This window comes from Mus caroli, unplaced genomic scaffold (genome assembly GCF_978045245.1).
Source record: "Mus caroli unplaced genomic scaffold, Mus_caroli_1 scaffold_1, whole genome shotgun sequence".
In the NCBI taxonomy this organism is placed as follows: Eukaryota; Metazoa; Chordata; class Mammalia; order Rodentia; family Muridae; genus Mus; species Mus caroli.
Genome location: NW_028227256.1, coordinates 158,384,247 through 158,405,861, shown reverse-complemented (window position 1 = coordinate 158,405,861; position 21,615 = coordinate 158,384,247). Strand labels below are relative to the sequence as shown.

At 38.2% G+C, this 21,615-nt stretch overlaps 1 protein-coding gene across 1 annotated transcript in view; it reads left to right on the top strand.

The window, feature by feature from the left end:
* Positions 1–21,615, top strand: part of Rabgap1l (RAB GTPase activating protein 1 like) — a 587,625-nt gene that overhangs the window by 31,967 nt on the left and 534,043 nt on the right. The window contains exon 2 of the mRNA XM_021173796.3: positions 20,446–20,616. Within this exon, the coding sequence (XP_021029455.1) occupies positions 20,479–20,616 (138 nt within the window). The 5' untranslated portion in view covers positions 20,446–20,478. The remainder of the gene's footprint in view (positions 1–20,445; positions 20,617–21,615) is intronic.

The window sequence follows — 21,615 nt, the reverse complement described above, 5'->3', positions numbered from 1 at the left end:
TTCAACTTTGGTACCTGGTATCTGTCTAGGAACTTCTCCATTTCATCCAGGTTCTCCAGTTTTGTTGAGTATAGCCTTTGGTAGAAGGATCTGATGGTGTTTTGGATGTCTTCAGGATCTGTTGTTATGTCTCCTTTTTCATTTCTGATTTTGTTAATTAGGATGCTTTCCCTGTGCCCTCTAGTGAGTCTGGCTAAGGGTTTATCTATCTTGTTGATTTTCTCAAAGAACCAGCTCCTTGATTGGTTGATTCTTTGAATAGTTCTTCTTCTTTCCACTTGGTTGATTTCGCCCCTGAGTTTGATTATTTCCTGCCGTCTACTCCTCTTGGGTGAATTTGCTTCCTTTTGTTCTAGTGCTTTTAGGTGTGTTGTCAAGCTGCTAATGTGTGCTCTCTCTAGTTTCTTTTTGGAGGCACTCAGAGCTATGAGTTTTCCTCTTAGGAATGCTTTCATTGCGTCCCATAAGTTTGGGTATGTTGTGGCTTCATTTTCATTGAACTCTAAAAAGTCCTTAATTTCTTTCTTTATTCCTTCCTTGATCAAGGTATCATTGACAAGAGTTTTGTTCAGTTTCCACGTGAATGTTGGCTTTCTATTATTTATTTTGTTATTGAAGATCAGCCTTAGTCCATGGTGATCTGATAGGATGCATGGGACAATTTCAATATTTTTGTATCTGTTGAGGCCTGTTTTGTGACCAATTATGTGGTCAATTTTGGAGAAGGTGCCATGAGGTGCTGAGAAGAAGGTATATCCTTTTGTTTTAGGATAGAATGTTCTGTAGATATCTGCCAGTTCCATTTGATTCATAACTTCTGTTAGTTTCACTGTGTCCCTGTTTAGTTTCTGTTTCCATGATCTGTCCATTGGTGAAAGTGGTGTGTTGAAGTCTCCCACTATTATTGTATGAGGTGCAATGTGTGCTTTGAGATTTACTAAAGTTTCTTTAATGAATGTGGCTGCCTTTGTATTTGGAGCATAGATATTCAGGATTGATAGTTCCTCTTGGAGGATTTTACCTTTGATGAGTATGAAGTGCCCCTCCCTGTCTTTTTTGATGACTTTGGGTTGGAAGTCAATCTTATCAGATATTAGAATGGCTACTCCAGCTTGTTTCTTCATACCATTTGCTTGGAAAATTGTTTTCCAGCCTTTCATTCTGAGGTATTGTCTATCTTTTTCTCTGAGATGAGTTTCCTGTAAGCAGCAAAATGTTGGGTCTTGTTTGTGTAGCCAGTTTGTTAGTCTATGTCTTTTTATCGGGGAGTTGAGTCCATTGATATTAAGAGATATTAAGGAAAAGTAATTGTTGTTTCCTGTTATTTTTGTTGTTAAAGTTGGCATTCTGTTCTTGTGGCTGTCTTCTTTTAGGTTTGTTGAGGGATTACCTTCTTGTTGTTTCTAGGGCGTGGTTCCCGTCCTTGTATTGGTTTTTTTCTGTTATTATCCTTTGAAGGGCTGGATTTGTGGAGAGATAATGTGTGAATTTGGTTTTGTCGTGGAATACTTTGGTTTCTCCATCTATGTTAATTGAGAGTTTGGCTGGGTATAGTAGCCTGGGCTGGATTTGTGTTCTTTTAGTGTCTGTATAACATCCGTCCAGGATCTTCTGGCTTTCATAGTCTCTGGTGAAAAATCCGGTGTAATTCTGATAGGCTTGCCTTTATATGTTACTTGGACTTTTTCTCTTACTGCTCTTAGTATTCTATCTTTATTTAGTGCATTTGTTGTTCTGATTATTATGTGTCGGGAGGTATTTCTTTTCTGGTCCAGCCTATTTGGAGTTCTGTAGGCTTCTTGTATGTTCATGGGCATCTCTTTCTTTAGATTTGGGAAGTTTTCTTCTATAATTTTGTTGAAGATGTTTGCTGGTCCTTTGAGTTGAAAATCTTCATTCCTATCCACTCCTATTATCCGTAGGTTTGGTCTTCTCATTGTGTCCTGTATTTCTTGGATGTTTTGAGTTAGGATCTTTTTGCATTTTACATTTTCCTTGATTGTTGTGCCGATGTTCTCTATGGAATCTTCTTACCTGAGATTCTCTCTTCCATCTCTTGTATTCTGTTGCTGATGCTCGTATCTATGGTTCCAGATTTCTTTCCTAGGGTTTCTATCTCCAGTGTTGCCTCATTTTGGGTTTTCTTTATTGTGTCTACTTCCCTTTTTAGGTCTAGTATGGTTTTGTTCATTTCCATCATCTGTTTGGATGTGTTTTCCTGTTTTTCTTTAAGGACTTCTACCTGTTTGATTGTGTTATCCTGTTTTTCTTTAAGGACTTGTAACTCTTTAGCCATGTTCTCCTGTAATTCTTTAAGTGAGTTATTAAAGTCCTTCTTGATGTCCTCTACCATCATCATGAGATATGCTTTTAGATCCATGTCTAGCTTTTCCGGTGTGTTGGGGTGCCCTGGACTGGGCGAAGTGGGAGTGCTGGGTTCTGATGATGGTGAGTGGTCTTGGTTTCTGTTAGTAAGATTATTACGTTTACCTTTCGCCATCTGGTAATCTCTGGGGTTAGTTGTTATCGTTGTCACTGTTTAAAGATTTGAGCAGACTCTGTGTTCCACTCACCAGAAGTCTCAAAATCCTGTGGCGGGTGTCGTGGGTAGCTGGCGGGTGTCAGCTGACCCTGCGCTCTAGCTACCTTGGTGCTGGTCAGACCGGAAGAGGCATGTGGCCCTACTCAGGCCGGTTTTCTGCTTCCCTAACTAATGCAGTCTCAGGTCCCGCGTGCAATTGGATTGGAGCAGAAGCTGTGTTCCACTCACCAGAAGTCTTAAGATCCTGTGGCTGGTGGGGTGTTGTGGGTAGCTGGCGAGTGTCAGCCGACCCTGCGCCCTAGCTACCCTGGTGGTTTTTTGACCGGAAGAGGCTTGTGGCCCTACTCAGGCCGGATTTCTGCCTCCCCAACCAAAGCAGTCTCAGGTCCCGCGTGATTGGACTGGAGCAGAAGCTGTGTTCCACTCACCAGAAGTCTCAAGATCCTGTGGCGGGTGTAGTGGGTAGCTGGCCGGTGTCAGCCGACCCTGCGCTCTAGCTACCCCGGTGCTGGTCAGACCGGAAGAGGCTTGTCGATTTATTTTCTAGAATACTAGACTTTCTTATGTCTTCCTTTTACCTGATGTTTAAAGAATCTACTTAAGTACAGAGTATAACTTGTTATTATGATGTCACTGTGAAAGCCTTGAGATAAGATAATCTTATTATTTCCTATTTTGTTCAGGTATGAAGTTCATCAGACTATAAACATCAGATTATAAAGTTTTTTTTTTCCTGAGAGCTTGAAATTATTTTTTAAAGAGACAAAATCTCCTTTCGTTCGAGTTGACCTTAAAACTCATATGTAGTTTAGCATGACCTAACTCGTGATCCTACTTCCTGTGTTTCCCAGGTGCTAGAATGACAGACATGTGTCCTTATGCCCACCTTGAAAGTGGTTATGGACTGAATTGGTACATAAACATTAGTCTTGCATGTATGTAACCTCATGTAGAAGATGCATGATTTATATTCTGCAGAGCAAGTTAAGCTCTGTTAGGGAGCTCTGTTCAACTCCCTACAGATGGATACTTTTATTTGGATACTGTACTTTTAGTTATTTTTTGGGAGATAGTCTCTTTCCAGTCTGTGTGTCTTTTTACCATCCATCCATCCATCCATCCATCCATCCATCCATCCATCCAGTCTCTCTATATGTAGCCCTAGTTGTACTGAATGCTATATAGACCAGGCTGACCTTGAGCTGATGTTTAGTTTATATCCATGTTCGGTGACAGTCTAAGGCAAAGGGTTTGCTCTATATGGGTTAACAACCTTTGTGGAATCTGAGGAGAATGTTTTGTAAGTTCCAAAATTGTTTTTCTTTATTTAGAGAGTATAACCAACAAGGTATATACAATCATTTGTTGTGGGTAATATGTTGTAGGTACCTGAAAAGCTTATGGATTGATTCCTGTTTATATTCCCAGTTTACATTATTAAGTAGTATATATGGTTGACTTACAGTAAATGTTTGAACGAATGAATTCATGTATACACATTAAAGATCTTTGGTGTCTTTTGGGCAAGTATTATTTTTCTTCCATTTTTGAGATCATATTTAGGAATTATAATACATCATAGTAACTGACTTCATTACCTCAAAGTTGGACTGATGTAATTAGCCATTTACAGAAAAATTTACCTTATCCACTGCCCTATATTCTTGCATTTTTTTCTTTTTAAATAGTCATTTAAGGATTGCTCAGATGTTTCAAAGATGTAACTAGTTTTAAAGAGACTAATGTCTCATTTCCAGTTCATTCCTACTTTTAACCTCAGTATAGTTCAGGGATAATTACTTTATCTTTGGCTAGCTTAGCCCTTTGAACAGCCATCCCTTGTCCAGCTCTGTGTTGGAAACTTCCATTCAGTGACTGATAGATAAAAACCTTGTGAAATCTATTATCAGTCTGCTAGCTTCTACCAACCCATAAGTGAATGTCATGGAGAGCATCTGAAGCCTTTAGAAAAGCTTCCCCCATTTTGCTGTGACCGCCTTGTCACACTGGATTTTAAGCTTGCTGCATCTAACATCTTGTGAGTAAATAGATAAAACCATTTTGAAATCTATAGCTTAACAGACCAGTAGCTTCCACCAATCCAAAAGCCAAGAATATCATTAAGTAGCCTCTGAGGCTTATAAAAAAGCTTCCCTTATCTTGTAGACATCACTGTTATTTTGAATTTACCTTAATTCATGATATTCTTTGTTCTGTAAAACTATAAAACTTGATGCAACTGTTTCTACATTGGAACACTGGATTTGGGTTAGCCTAAATATGTGTTCTTACATGTAGTCACTTAAAATGGCTCTAGAATAAACTCTTATTCCCTTTAAGGAATGCTTTCTGTGTAAACATTGGACTATCAAATTCTACAGTTTATCTAGTTATTCTATGAGGGATTTCATGAGAAAGAAGTGTATATAGTATAGTTTCTGCTATAAGATAAACTTTAACATAGAAAATTGTAGTGTGTATGTGTGTGTGTGTGTATGTGTGTGCTTAAAATAGGCATACCCTCTTTCCCATTGCTTAGTCTGGCTATATTTTTTATGAAAATAAAGTCATCACAGGTTGTTTATATTTGGTCAGTTGATTGCCTTATTAACCATGGGATTTTGAGTATGCTATTCAGGCTTATTCATTTATTAAAGAAATGTGTTAATATTAATTTTGTGTTATAGGAAAGTTTTATGAGATAGAATGTAAGTTTTTAGTATAAAATAAACACTCAGGAAATGTTAGCTGTTATTATTCTGTACTTTTTTGAGAGCTGTGCTTCCATGATGAAAAAGCAAGCTCTTTGGAATCTGGTGGATTGGTTTTGAGTCTTGTCTCAGCTATCTATTTACATGTCACATTGGATACATCACTTAACCATCATCTTCCTGTTTTTATTTTCATAAAATGAGGATAATAACTACCTTACAGAGTATTCTAAACACATAGGCACTTTTTAAATGATAATTACTATAAGTATTATGTCTAAAATCCAAGTCAACAGTGTTTTCTTGAGTGGCAATATGAGCAGGTTGTTGAGATTTTTTTCATACTTGACAGCCATCTGAATTGAGTATTAATTCTATAATCAAATTTGGTATTCCTATACAAATAAAAGCTTATGGTAGGACTGGTGACATATACTGATAACAACTGGCTCTACTCTGGAGGCTGAGAAATTTGTAATTTTTTCCTTCCTTCCTTCCTTCCTTCCTTCCTTCCTTCCTTCCTTCCTTCCTTCCTTCCTCCCTCCCTCCCTCCCTCCCTCCCTCCCTCCCTCCCTCCCTTCCTTCCTTTCTTCCTTCCTTCCTTCCGTTAGAGATGGGGTCTTTATGTATCCCTGGCTGTCCTAGAACTTGCTATGACCAGGTTGACCCTAGAGTGTTGGTATTAAATACCCGTGCCATCAAGCTCAACAGGATTACAATTTTTGAGGCTAGTTTGGGCAACGTTCATTTATATAAGAATGATCTTCATGAACCATGTGGATGTCTGGGGTCTGTGTTGTCTCCTGAAGCCACATTGATGTATGTGGGTCGTGTTACCACTAAAGTCTGGGCAGATGTCTGTGGTCAGTGTGCAGCCTGAAGCTGTGTTCATGTACATGGGGTGGGCTATCACTGGGAACTATATTGGTGGCTGTGGCTTATGTTGGTTGCCCTGAAGGCCATGTTGGTGTCCTTGGCCTGTCTTGCTGCTGAGGGCTATGATGGTATCTGTGGCCTGTGCTATAGCAGAGGACCATGTTGATGATGTCTGTGGTCTATACTGCCACTGGAGACCATGCTGAGATCCATGGCATGTGTTGATGCTAGAAGCTGTGTGGATATCTGTCTATGCTGTCACCAGAAACCATGTGTAAGTCCGTTATCCATGATCCCACTGACTATAAAGGGCAAGGAAGCTACTTTTACAGTGGTATTGATGACTGTAGACTCAAAGTTGAAAGTGACATAGAACGCTTCTGTGACAACACCCTACTGTCACCCCTAGACAACCTAGACAGAAAACCATCAAAGAGAACTCTAAAAAATTGTGATAAGTATGCTGAAGTGTAGTGCTCCACAATTGATGGCTCCTGGCTGGGGAGCGGGTGAGGAAGGACTGCAGTTTCTTTAAGGGGCTGGCCACTGGGAGTTTGACCGTGCTCCATTGAATATATGAACAATACAAATTGCACTTTTTTTCTTTTCATTTTTTTCTTGGGGCAGGGTAACAAGGATGGAGGGATGGACCTGGGAGAATTGGGAGGTGAGTGTGGTTGAGGTACATAATGTTAAATACCCAAATAACTAACACAAATATTATTAAAAACAAAAAAAAATGGCCTTCATGGGTTGATACATTTTGAATGCTTGGTCTTCAGTTGGTGGAACTGTTTGTGAAAGATTAGGAAGTATGGCCTGTTGGAAAAGGAATGTCAATGTGCGTGAGCTTTTAGATTTCAAAAGTTTACATTACCAGTTAGTTCTCCAGTAGGCTTCAAATCCATCTATCATGCTATTCAGAAGCAATGCTGCTGCATTCTCTTGCAGTTCCCTAGTGAGAGGTTATTTTCCTTACTGTTTGCTTGGCTCTTATCAGGAAAACACTGTTACTTGGCATAAGGTTCTGTGTCTCTTTGAACAAACCACTAAGGACTGTTAGGTTAATTGGCTTAGAGTCAAGCCAGAGACCTTCCCTTCAGCCTAATCCCTACATGATTGAGGGAAGTAGAGAATGCTTGTTAGAGAACAGTATGTTTATTGGTTATTCATATTTTATATCCTTTATTTCATTTTGATTGGACTGTTACTCTTTTTATTATTAAAGGCTTATTGTATACTTAAGATACTACCAATTTGTCATTTTTAAATGTTTCAGGACTTTTGTCTTTAAACTTGTTCCTTACACTTTAATGTGCAGAAGTTTTAAATTTTTATGGAGTTAGATCTTTTTTCTGTATTTTGTTTTCCTTTGCTGTATATTTATCTTTTTTCTATGCTGCTGTTGGAAATAGTCATCATTTCCCCCTAACTCTTTAAGAAGGAAAGTAAAAACAATAGCTAAACACTATTATTTTGGAAACATGGTTTCATATAACCTAGGCTGACTTTGATATTATGATCCATTCTCCTGTCTGTGCCTCCTAAGTGCTGAGTAGCCATTGAGGACCATACCTGGCTAGAATTCTTTGGAAATTTGTATCAAATAGGACTTTAAGTAGGGACTAATTAAATTATTTTCCCCATGCAATTGATTTTATTGAGTAATCCTATCATGTACTCGTGTTTTGAATAAACTGTCTGTTTTAGTACTTAGTGTCACTGTACCAAACCACCTAAAACTGGATAGTTTATAAACTAGGAAATTTTTTTCCCTCATTGTTCTTGAAGCTGTATAGTCTGAAATCAATCTTTTTTGCCTCATGAGGGTGATGCCTACTTCTATGATGGCATGTTGTTGGTATATTCTCTAGAGGGGAAGAATGTTGTTTGGTTATATGGCAAAAGGAATGAAAATTGCAGAGAGTGCTCTCTTATAGGTGCTTATCCCATTCATTAAAACTCATGACTTCATAATGTTGTCATCCTTCAAATCCCACACCGCTTAAATATTGTTGTGTTGAAATTTAATTTTATTTAAAAAATTATGAAGTGCGTTTGTGCCTGCTGTGTTTGGGCATGGATGTTTGTAGAATCGATAACAACTTTATGAAGTAGGTTCTCTTTCACTTTTACATGGGTTCTCAGATCTAGCTTGGCTTGTCGAGCTTGCATGTCAAGTGCTTTGGTCACTGTGCCTTTGATTTTTTTGGATAAATCTCTTCTTGTCCTATTATAGCTACATGGGGGTGGGTGGGTCATAATTTTAATTATCACCTTTCTTTACCTCAGAAAGAAGTACCTGTTCAGCATTTATTTCTTAATATTCACCCATTTAGTCTAATAATTTCAGAAGATGCTCTTTAATTGTAAAATATATTTTATCCTTTCATTGTTTATTTTATTCAGGTCCCATAGAATGTTCCAGATGCTAAAGTACTTGTTACTTAGAAAATTTTAAATTTATTTTATGTATGTTAGTGCTTTGTCTGCATGTATGTCTGTGTACCATGTGTGTCCAGATAGCAGAGATGTTATCCACTTCCCTGAATATGCTGGGACCAGTTACAGATAGCTGTGAACTGCCTTGTGAGTACTGGGAATAAAATCTGGTCCTCTGGAAAAGATGCCAGTGCTCTTAACTGTTCTGCAATCTCTCTTAGTCTCATGTGGTATGTACTAGTATGTATGTATGTGTGTTTGGTGGTGGCTAAACTAGTTTTCCATATTATTGTTACCTTGAGTTTAAGTTTCCAAAACTCATATGGCAAATTTTAAAGCACTTTCAAAGTTAGAAGTAATGATATAAATATTCCCATGACCTATAGCTACCTTTAGCAGGCGATGGTATGATTGTACCTTATATTCTACTTACAAGGAAAATATAAGACAGTTTTATTTATTGTACATATTTTAGTATTTATTTCTAAAAAACAAGGATTTCTTTATAATAATAATACACTCTCAAAAATAATTCTTTATAAGTACGAATTAACCAGTTATCATTGTTTTTTTTTTTCATAAATGGTACATTTACAGAGAGGCAGAGAGGGAGGGGCAGGGAGAAAAGGGAGAGAGCATGGATTCTATTTGTTAATGTCTGGGGATGTAGCTCAGTATTGCACATGTGCCATGGTGTCAGATGGTAAATGATTTTTGTTCCTTTATGTTTACATCTCCTATTCTACAGAAGATTACACAAAGAAAACCCAGCATTTTGGATACAAAAATAAAAATAATGGCACAACTTTGATGAGGCCATGAGGTTCTGGGTATTCCTAAATTTACAAAAACCTGAACTCACTCCATATGTATGTATGTATGTATGTATGTACGCATGCATGTAGTTATGCATGCATGTATGCATGTAGCACATACTTGAGTGACATATATGTGTCAAATATTCTCAAGGTGGCTGGGTTGCATCCATGAATACATGTCTGTGATATGTTAGTTGCTTTTTTATTGCAGTGACAAAAGTGCCCGAGAAAACAACTTAATCAAGAAGTTTAAGGTTTATTAGTTTGGATCATGGTTTTAGGGATTTTAGTTCATAATTGTTTAGCCATGCACTTGGATAAAACATCAAGATAGTGTGGATATGTGGAGGAGGAGCATCTTTGTGGCTAACGAGGTGGTGTGAGGAGGATACATGAAAAGGCCAAAGACACATTCCCAGTGACCTTGTGCTTCCAACTAGGCCATATCTCCTACCTTTTACCAGCTTCCAATAATGCTATCATAATATGTATCAATTATGGAGTCATTATGGTCATATTGTCCCTGGAAATACCATCACAGACATACTTAGAGGTGTTCTCAAAGAGTCTTAGGTAACTCTTAATCTTACCGAGTTGACAAGATCAGTCATCAGCCTTTGACAAGGTAGTGTACTATGAGTTAAACAGATCATAAACAGTAAATTCAATACAGAAATAAATTAGGTTAAATATTAGAAAAAAGTATGCTGACAAAGAAGAGTAAATAGAGCAATATAAAAAAGGGGGATTAGAATCTGATGCTGATGGGAGACAGTGTTTCCACCATAAATGAGGTGATCAGAGCAGATCTCTCAAGGGGATGATATTTGAACAAACAAAATAACTCATACTATCTTATCTTTCTATCCTATCTATCTATCTATCTATCTATCTATCTATCATTGGTTCTTTGTGAATTTCATATCATGCATCCCAATCCCACTCATCACCTCTCCTTGTTTCTGCCTGTCACCTTTGCACCATGCCCCCCACATACTGAAAATATCTCATTGTGGAAGCTGTAGTGTGTCATAGTGTGTCCCACAGTATACCCTTTTGTCCACATTTCCTTGCATGCAACTGTTCATTGCAGTGACCTTTGGTCTATATGGTGAGGCCTGTGGCTTCACCTACTCTATCAACACTGGAACCTGACTGAGACTCCTCTTGGATATCCTGTTGTTGCCCTGTGTCATGGAGATTCCATAGTTTTAGATTTGTAGGACCAGTTCCATCATCTACTCCTGCAGTTTATTAATGGGGTAGATGTTGGGGTGGGCACACACACACACACACACACACACACACACACACACACACTCATGTATATAATCACATACACATCTACACACCAGATTGCCTGTAGCACTTTATTTTTATGTACCTTTAAGATGCCTAGAAAATAAAAATGCCTGTAGTCAAGAGTCAAGAGTGACTTGACTCACTTTTGCAGGTGAGCTTACACTTTTGGTGCTGGCTCCACATCTAGGGCTAGTTCTACTGTGTTGTCTGAGAGAGGTGTTGAGCCTGTTCTCTCAAGTTGTGTAGCAGGTGAGAGGCAGGGACAGTTCTCCTGTTCTCATGACCCCAGGGCCAGCTCTTCTGCCTGCCATAGGTGGCAAAGGGTGAAGATGGAGAAGGGTGTCTCTCCATTACTTGTTCACCCATTTATACTCTCACACACTCTGGCCTGCTCACCAACACCGTAGCCATCAGGACCAGCTCTATTGTGCTGCTCTGGTGAAATGCAGGGCTCATTCTACTGAGTGCCCCAGCTGTTGAGGGCAGGGCAGCTCTCCTGCTATCATGACCCCAGGGCCAGGTCTCCATCTGCTGCAGGTAGTAAGGGGAGAGAGGGGAGAGGGGTATCTCTCCCTTGTCCATGCCACCACATAGGAGACAAGTGGTAGGGCCAGTTCTTCCATACTTATATCCTCAGGGCTGGCTCATCCACAAATCCTGCAGTGTGGACTCCTGCCTTCTGAGTGCTGATATTATGTGTTACATATTACAGCACTCTTTTTTTTTTTTAAAATAAAACCATATAGGTTTTTTTTTTTTTAAATAAAACATGTAGTTTGATTTCAGTGAAGGCTTATCCTTGGGTAGAAACACAGAAGGATTTGGTTGGCAAATGTCCCATATTATTTTTGTCTACTTGTTTATAAATGAAGACTATTTCATCTTCCACAAGTGTAAGTGGTGTTCCGTAGTCATTCTAGTTCTTATGCCTAATAGTCCACCCAGTTTGGGTGATTTTGACTCTCACTTATGTTTTTCTGTTTCTATTTTGGTTCAATAGACAAATATGAATAGGTACAGTTCACAATTTAACAATGCAAGAATGTTAACCACATTTGGCACAGAAGAAAATTAGATTGTGTGCTCTACAATTTCATGCTTTTGAAAGTGTTGAGATTTTTGGGAAGAAAATAGCTTCTGGGTAGACTTTGTTGAATGCTGTTATACTGTTTATAGTATGTATGTGAAAATTCTGGTTCTAAGCATCGATGTGAGGTATGGATTTGAGCATCATCCATCATTTAGTGAAAATAGTATTGAACTAAGCTAAAAATTGAAAGCTGTTTGACTTAGTGGAATTGGTAGAGTTACTATTGGTTTATGGGAAGTGGGGTGGGGCTGGTATATCTTTACACTCGTCAGTGTAGTCAAGATAATCATTGAGAACAGCAGAGAATGGAGGGAAACACACACACACACACACACACACACACACACACACACACGCATTCATGTATATAGACATCCACACAACAGATTGCCTGTAGCACTTTATTTTTGTATACCTTTAAGATGCCTAGAAAATAAAAATGTTTATGTTTAGATTATAGTACCTTGTATTTTTAAAAACATAAAAGACACAAGTACCTAGAGAGACATGAAAACCCTTTGGCAGACTTTATATTCTGATTCTTGTGTGATAACATTATAAAATTCCTTTAGGAACAGATTTGATTTTTTTATGTGCTGCTTTCTTGGATATGCATGTTGAAATTGGATATATCCATCTTGAGTTTACAAAACTGTGAGCTCCATATTTAAAAGACATCCAATAATTTTCCAAACGGTCTTGCTCTAAAATAGATTGCTGTAAATAAAGAGACAATTAATATTTTGGCTTAACAAACTGCTATGTAATAGTATTCAGTAAATTATATATGAGATGGAATTTATTCTGTAGACCAGGTTGGCCTTGAACTCCATCTGTCTCTGCCTCCCAAATGCCGGGATTAAAGGTGTGCGCCACCACTGCCCATCTGAAACAGTTTAATCCAACTTTCTACCCGATGTAGGAGCCCATGCTTCAATATTGAAATAATTCATTCTTCTATTAGAGATATGTGTATTGAGCCCATGCTGTTTTTAGTCATTTTCGAAGCATGTGTTGGTGAAAAAAGTAAAAGTAGACACAATCTTTGCTGTACTGCAGATAGTTTAGTAGTCTGTCTTGTAGTTAAGTTTCTCTGACTCTCCAGCACCCAAATTATATAGGTGCACACTGCTGTGTGGGGCTTTGGGTGGGTTGGGATCCAGGTTCTGGTCCTACTGCTTATATGGCAGGCATTTTATCCACTTAGCCATCTCCCTAGCCCCCACTGAAGGGTACTGAGTGGTGAACCAGTCTTAGATACCTAGTATATAACTTGTATGTGTTTGTTAGGCATGGTTTTCTAGTATATTGAGTTTTTTTTTTTTTAAGAGATATTATTGGTCTATAATTTTCTTGTAATCTAGTTTTAGTAATAGTATAATGCCACAATACCACATCTCTCACAAACTCTTTTTTTAAACCAACCTTTTTAAAAACAAAAGATTTATTTATTTATTTATTTATATAATGTATATTAGTGCACTGTAGCTGTCTTCAGACACACCAGAAGAGGGCATCAGATCCCATTACAGATGGTTGTGAGCCACCATGTGGTTGCTGGAAATTGAACTCAGGACCTCTGGAAGAGCAGTCAGTGCTCTTAACCACTGAGCCATCTCTCCAGCCCTCTCATAAACTTTTAAGAGATAATACTAATTCTCTATGATCTCTTTCATAATGTTGTAGTTCTTATTTTTTCCTTATTGTTATTTGAATGTAGGATTTCCTCTGTTCTGTCTTCCATTCCTGGTACTATTCTTTCTTCTTCCTGCTTAACATGATTGGTGATGCTTTCCACTGTAGTTGGCTTTTTAAATTTTTCTTTCTTTTGTTTTTTCATTTTCCTTCCTTCCTTCCTTCCTTCCTTCCTTCCTTCCTTCCTTCCTTCCTTCCTTCCTTCCTTCCTTCCTCCCTCCCTCCCTCCCTCCCTTATTTATTTAGTGTGTGTGTGTGTGTGTGTGTGTGTACACCTCTGAATCCATATGGAAGTCAGAAGACAATATTCAGGAATTGAGCCTCTCTTTCTTCTATGTGTGACTTGGATTGAGGCCTCATTATTTATTCTTTTTTTTATTAGATATTTTCTTTATTTACATTTCAAATAGTACCCCCTTTCCTAGTTTCCCCTCTGAAAACCCCCATCCCTTTCCCCTTCTCCCTGCTCCCCAACCCACCCTCTCCCTCTTCCTGGCCCTGGCAGTCCCCTATACTGGGGCATAGAGCCTTCACAGGACCAAGGAGGCGTTATTCTTTAATATCACTTATAGAGAATGAAACAAACAATTGTGACAATACCACCAGTATCAAATTATGCAAGGGGTGGGGGTGGGTGGGTAGGGGACTGGGGGGGGGGAGTGTATTGGGGACTTTTTGGATAGCATTGAAAATGTAATTGAGGAAATTACCTAATTTAAAAAAAAACAAATTATGCAAGATAAAGAAAGACACTTAATGTCCATTATAGCCATGTCTATACATTGTTTTTGACTACAACCCCAGGGAATACTAATGTAGAATAATGTTCTGGGGTATGTATGTATATTGGTTTCTGTGATTAAAAACATTCTGACCAAAAGCAAGTTAGGGGAGGAAAGAATTTGGCTTGTATCTAGGCCATAGCCTATCATTGAGGGAAGTTATGCCAGGAACTCAAGTAAGAAATTGAAGGAAAATTCACGGAAAAATTCTGCTTGCTGGCTCCTTTATAGATAGGTTCATGCTTAGCTAGCTAGCTTCCTTATACAACTCAGGATCATCTTCCTAAGTATGAAGTATTGATGCCTTTCTACATCAGTTACTAATGAAGACAACCCCTCCCAGACATGTCTAGAGGTCAGTTTCATCTGGGGAACTCCTCAGTCAAGGGTTTTTCTCAGATGATTCCAGGCTGTGTCAAGTTTATGAATAAAATTAACTAGGAAAAATGTCTTCTAATGTTAAAAATCATTTAAGATTAATGTGTAAAAAGGAAATGAAAGCTTAAGAAAGGAGGAAGGGAAAGAGAAATAAAGGAGAAGCAAAGTTAAATGGAAATGAGAAGCCAAGGAATGAAGAAAGATGTGGAAGAAAAAAGAGCAAGAGGTTAGAAAACAAAATGAAAAGAAACAAAGACTTTTAAAATATGAGAATGTTTAGAAACAAAATTAGGTAAATTTAAGAAGGGGAGTAAAAATAAAAAGAGGTTTACCATTCATTTCGGAAAAACAGCAGTAACAATTACTGAAAGTGTAGTAGATAGAAACATGTCGGGCTGGGGAACAAAAGGCAAAATGGTGGCCCAATAATAAAAATATGTAAATAAAATGTTTTTAAAAAATATAAGGAAGCAAAACTGCCATTAAAAATGAAAGAAAGAGCTGGACAGTAGTAGTGCATGCCTTTAATCCCAGCACTCAGGAGGCAGAGGCAGGCGGATTTCTGAGTTCGAGGCCAGCCTGGTCTACAGAATGAGTTCCAGGATGGCCAGGGCTACACAGAAAAAAAAAAAAAAAAAAAAAAAAAGAAAGAAAGAAAGAAAGAGAGGGATAGTGGGGAACAAGAAAGGGAAGGTGAGGTGATGGACTGGCTTCCACTGGGCTGATGGCTGCATGCACTTGGGGCAAGGAGAGCGTTGTTGAATTTGTGGGCTTCAGTGTTTCCTTTGTTTATGCAGGTGCTGAACTTTCTAGAGACTTTTTTGTTTGTTTGTTAGAGACTTTTTTGTTTGTTTTCTGTCTTCCTTTCCAGGAGCTGTGTTCATCTTGGCTTTTTTTTTTTTTTTTTTTTAACCTGTCTGCTTTTCCTGGACTTTGCATTTGTTCTGTCATTGCCTTAGTGAATTTTTGACACTGTCTTCTCTCTATTTGGAACAGAGTGCTTTTTCTTCCTATGGGTTTTCTCCTTTTTTTTTTTTTTTGGTCACATGGAGGTAGTGTCTGGTCTGACACCTGCACAGAGGTTGAGGGATCACTTCTTGCAGCATGTGCAGTTTCTTGAAGAGACAAATTGCTCACATGAAGATGATTAGGTCACACTCACAGCTTTCATTATGATATCAGTAGAAGGCTGTTGGCAAAGTTGTTCAGGCTTATGGTGTTTGCTACAGTTCATTTTATACATTGATGATCCTGAAATTTTACATTTTTATATATTTGTAATGGTACTGTGTATGGTCTGTTAATGTTTGTGTGCCTATGTTTTGATACATTTTAACTTTTTAGTAGGTTTATTTGTATGTTATGATAGTAAATGATAAAAACAGATTGTCACCCACTTATGCCTTATACATTCATGACAGGCCTAGTTTAGCTGTTTAAAATATGATAAAACACTTATGTAGGGAGAAAGTTTATTTTCACAGGTTTAGAGACTTCAGTACACAACTGCTATGAAAAACATGAAGCCATTGAAACAGCAATGCAAAACAAATGTTTTAAAAATTAATTAATTTGGGGGTTCTAGAGAGATGACTCAGTGATTGAGAGCACTGACTGCTCTTTCAGAGGTTCTGAGCTCAATTCCCAGCAACCACATGGTGGCTCACAACCATCTGTAATGGGATCTGCTGCCCTTTTCTGGTGTGTCTGAAGACAGCTACAGTATACTCATATAAATAAAATAAATAAATATAAATTTAAAAAATTAATTTTTAATTAGCATACAAAGGCATTTTCCTTATAGCATTTTCATATGCTCATCACCTTTCGTAGTACTTATAACAGGATGTGATCTTGATTTTTTTTTCCTAGGTTGCCTATATCTTAAAATGAGAATGTTAGCTTTAAGAGGACAGAGACAACAGTGGTTTTACTAATGAGTATAGCATCTGCTGTATAGTAGAGACTCATGTAAATGTGTTAAATGCATGAATGAAAATGAATACTAGAAGATGTAGTAATCCTGAGAGTCGACTATAACGTGGGAAAGAATTTGGTTTAAGGTGCTGTAATGAGAGAATGTATTGAGCCAAGTAAGGCATGGCATATAGGCTGGGTTCCATATGCATTATTCTTACGTATGCTCTTCCAGCAGTTTCTTCTACTTGGAATAGTTCCCCTGAAATAGAGGTAGGGCTTGTTTTGGAGGAGGCTGACCATATCCGTTATTGCTGATGTGATGCGTGAAGCAGTGGAGGGAAGCGAGAGTGCCATCTAGTTTCTGGTTTGACCAAGTTAGCAGAAGAGCCTTAGTTGCTAAAAAGAGAAGCATGGATGAGAAACAGGTGTGGAGAGTTCATTCCCATTGGTCGTGCAAACTTTATCTGCTTTAGTACAGGGGAACGACAGGGCCAAGAAGTGGGAGTGGGTGGGGGAGCATGTGGGGACTTTTAGGATAGCATTGGAAATGTAAATGAAATAAATACCCAGTTTAAAAAAAAATATATATATAAAAAAATAAAAAAATATATATATAAAAGAAATTCTATTTGGTCACAATCGACTTAAGATACCAATAAAGCTTTTCTTTGGAAATGGTAAGAAGGGATTTGGATTCCAAGTCAGGAAATTAGAGAGGAATTAGTGTTTGGATAGAAATTTGGGAGACTGTGAGCATAGAGACACATGAACGTTTTTTATTCAGCACGGTGAGAGGATGCCTACAGCAAGTGTGCCAGGGGACAGAACGTCAGCATTTAGAATCAGATAGAAACCCCTGACAGTGGGTTGGAGAAGACTGACCACAGAAAGACTCTTAGGTTACTTGATGCTTTGGTGCTAAGGATAAAAAGTGCAGCGTAAAAGAGAAAAAGACACGACTTGCTAACTCAAGCTGCAGTTTCAGACACAACAATAAAGTGGTTCAAAAAACAAAGTGATTTACTTACATAACAGCAGTAAATGACGGGTACCTAACGAGTGCAATCCTCTGTTGTTTGGATATTCCTGGGAATTTTTATTTTTAACATTGAAAAGTAAGTTTTAAATGTGCAATTTGAACTTGGGCTTTTCTTTTCTTTTCTTTTCTTTTCTTTTCTTTTCTTTTCTTTTCTTTTCTTTTCTTTTCTTTCTTTCTTGACAAGATTAATGGTTTTAGTGCCACCTAATGGCAAAGTGGAACATTGCAGCCATGTTTATCTGCAGTGAAAAGTGCTGTCTTTTAAAGAACAAAAGTCTGGGGACTTTGTTCTTGGACAGGCCATGGAGTGCAGGATCTGTCTGGTCTTCTTCAGGCCAGCCTGCCTATTCTGCCCTCCTCACATTACTCGTTTATTCACAGTGAACACTATATAATTTAAGATTTGTTTTTTCATTTAGGTTTTTGCTCATGTGTTTCCTCTAAGAGTTCCTTTTTAAAATTTAATTTTATTTGTAATTCATTTTTTACACTCCATATTCCATTCCCAGCCCCTCTCCATCCACCTTCTTGAGGGCTAGGTGCATCATCTCTGAAAGAACCTGGAAGTCCTCTACTGTATGTGTGTTGGGGGCCTCATATCAGCTGGTGTATGTTGCCTGTTTGGTGGTCCAGTATTTGAAAGATCTTGGGGGTCCAGATTAATTGAGACTGCTGGTCCTCCTACAGGATCACCCTTCTCCTCAGCTTCTTTCAGCCTTCCCTAATTCAACCACAGGGGTCAGCAGCTTCTGCCTATTGGTTGGGTGCAGATATCTGCATCTGACTCTTTCAGCTGCATGTTGGGTCTTCTGGAGTGTGGTCATGCTAGGTCCCTTTTTGTGAGCACTCCATAGCCTCAATAATAGTGTCAGGCCTTGGGACCTCCCCTTGAGCTGGATGCCACTTTGGGCCTGTTGCTGGGCCTTCTTTTCCTCAGGCTCCTTTCCATTTCCATACCTATAATTCTTTCAGACAGGAACAATTATGAGTCAGAGATGTGACTGTGGAATGGCAATCCCATCCCTCACTTGATGTTCTGTCTTCCTGCTAGAGGTGGGCTCTGTAAGTTTCCTCTCCCTACTGTTGGGCATTTTATCTAAGGTCCCTCCCTTTGAGTCTTGGGAGTCTCTCACTTCTTAGGTCTCTGGGGGTTGGGGGTGGGGTTGGGGGGGTGGGGGTGGTGGGGCGGTGGGGTGAGGGGGGTGTCCTATTTCCTGAAGTTGCCTATTTACATTCTTTCTGCTGGCCCTCAGGGCTTCAGTCCTTTTTGCTCACTGGATACCAGATCAGGTAGCCCCTCTCCCCAGCCCTACTCCCACTCCCCCATCCACTTTCCCTCCCAGGTCCCTCCCTCCCTCCCTACTTGTGATTGCTTTCTTCTCTCTCCCATGTGGGACTGAGACATCCCCACTTAGGCACTTCTGGTTGTTGACCTTTTTGACTTCTGTGGACTGTATCTTGGGTATTCTCTGTATGTTTTTTTAATTTTTTTTATTTTTTTGGGCCAATATCCACTTATTACTGAGTACATACCATGCATGTCCTTTTGGGTCTGGATTACCTCACTCAGAATGATATTTTCTAGTTTCATCCATTTGCCTGGAAAACTCAGGTTCATTTACACAATGGAATACTACTCAGCTATTAAGAAAGAGGCCATCCTCTAAGAGTTCTTTTCTGCCACTTTACTTGAGGTTACTCCACGCTCTGCACTGTTTCTCTGTCGTTTGCTGTTTTACTCTTCAGATTTGGACCGATTTCGCTCTCTCCCTCTTCTCCTCACTCACTGTCCCCCACTTCCTCTTTATCCTCCTCCCTCTCCCTCCTTTTTTTTTTCTTCTTCCTCACTAGTGTTTAAGCGTTGGAACAATGTCTACCTTGTCCAGCCTTCTTCAGGCATGTAGCCGAGGACTAAGATCACTGTCTGTTATGTAGTATGTAATATCTTCAGTCAGATTTAGTTGTGTGAATAAATTTATGAACTTATAGAAATTTGAGTTTCTATGAGACTATAGATCTATCAAGAAAATGGAATTTCATTTAATATGATTATTGAGACCTAACTTGGTACATGAATACAAATATATGAAATTTTACCTTTTGAGTGTTGTAAAATATTAATATCTCCAGAGAAGAAAAACACATCTTAGAGTATTAAATTTTATATTCATTTGTCAACTTCATTAACCGCAAAATATTTTAAAGTATGGTACTTGGTCTTTAGGAGGTAAGTTTTTTGAAATGCTTTGGATTTAATAAAGTAATTGAATACATTTTATTGGACAGGGTTTTACTGTGTGTGTGTGTGTGTGTGTGTGTGTGTGTGTGTGTGTTTTACCTTGTTAAACTTCTGGGCTTAAAGGCTTTTCCTGTCTTAAACCTGGGAGGCTGAGAAGCTGAGACTACAGGGACCTCTCCCCCTCCCCTCCCCTCCCCTTCCCCCTCTCCCTCTCCTTTTCCCTCTCCCTTGTCCATCTCTGTCCTGTGTAGTGTGTGTGTGTGTGTGTTAATTTGTTTCTAGTCATACATTTACTTTTCTCCCTCTCTATACTGAAACAAACAAAAGCTGGTAGTATTTCTTAACGAAATAGAGAGTTAAGTCGAGGTAAATGTGTTTGGTTGAGGTACAGCTGGGTTGTGTTTTTCAGGTAACAGTATTCTGTTAGTCTGAAAGTTAAGAGCTGAGAGAGTGCATTTCTTTGAGTGGCCTAGTCCAAGAAGACAGCCTTCCACATTTGGAGATAATTTGCTTGCCCAGATTCTTTTTCATATGAACCATTTAAAAAAGATTCTTAGTTTAGTTTTAGTTGTTTTTAATCAGGTTCTACTTTTTCTCTTGTTTTGTACCAGGTGGATGTGGGCAGAGAGGTTTGCAGAACTGAAATGGAGGTCAGAGCTTCCTTCCAGAAGGTTAGTGGGTCATCTGATTCTGTGGCCACACTGAACAGTGAAGAATTTGTTTTGGTTTCTCAGCACACAGATGACACTTCTATAAAGGATGATGGGAAGCCACAGCTGAAGGTATTGTTTCTTCTTTTTTCTAATATGGCACTGTTTTTCATGAATTTCTTTCTCCCTTCTAACTATTTGGAGCTCATCTGGGTATAAGCACTGAAGGATTTCTTAAAGTACTGACCTGGATAATAAAAGTCAGTGTTTGGTTGACTCTTTCAGACGACCTTGTAGTAATAAAAATACTTAATGTTTTATTCATCCAGAGGCTAATTATTTGGCTTGATTTTTTTTAAAGTTTTTTTTCCCTCAACTATCTTTTGGTTATTTACCTTCTGATAAATTCTTGGAGGAAGAAATAGAGAAAAAGTAGTATGTGAATTAAACTTACTGATTAATTCTTACATAAATTTATTTGACTGTTTCTTTTTCTTCTGGGTTTTAATTGAAAGATTTTTCTGTTATGTATTTTTTGCTTTAAATTATGTGATAAGAGTCTGGTAGACAGTTTAACAGTTGACTAATTAGTTTAAAAGTGTATATCTTATTTTTTGTAGTTAATTTCATTTGGATTTTTTAAAATTAATTTCTCTCCTAAGTTTTGGGTTGCTTTTCCTAAGTCAAAGAATAGAAAGCAAGCAAGCCTGTTATATGTGCATGGGAATTGGTAACTCTTTTGTGTAAATAGGAATGGAAATAATAATCAAGTACTCTTTTATACATGGCTATTAAGTATGGCATCAAAATATATCATTGAGTCAGAAATACACTTTAAAGGAGGTTATTAAGTGCTTGTATTATGTCTAGTACATAATTCGATTCAAATGGTCTCAGTGCCTTATTTTTGACAATTGTATTGCATTATTTTGTTTAAGATACCATTTATTTTCTTAGGCTTGTGCCCCACTTAATTTTCAGAAAAAATATAACTTCTAAGAAAATTAATAATAGTCTTGGAGCTAGTGGGTTTATAAAGAAATTGAAAATATGTGTATAGATGCTAAGAAATACTATTGTTTAAGTGGTATTTACAATGTGCCATATCTTATCCATTTTCCTCTCAAAACA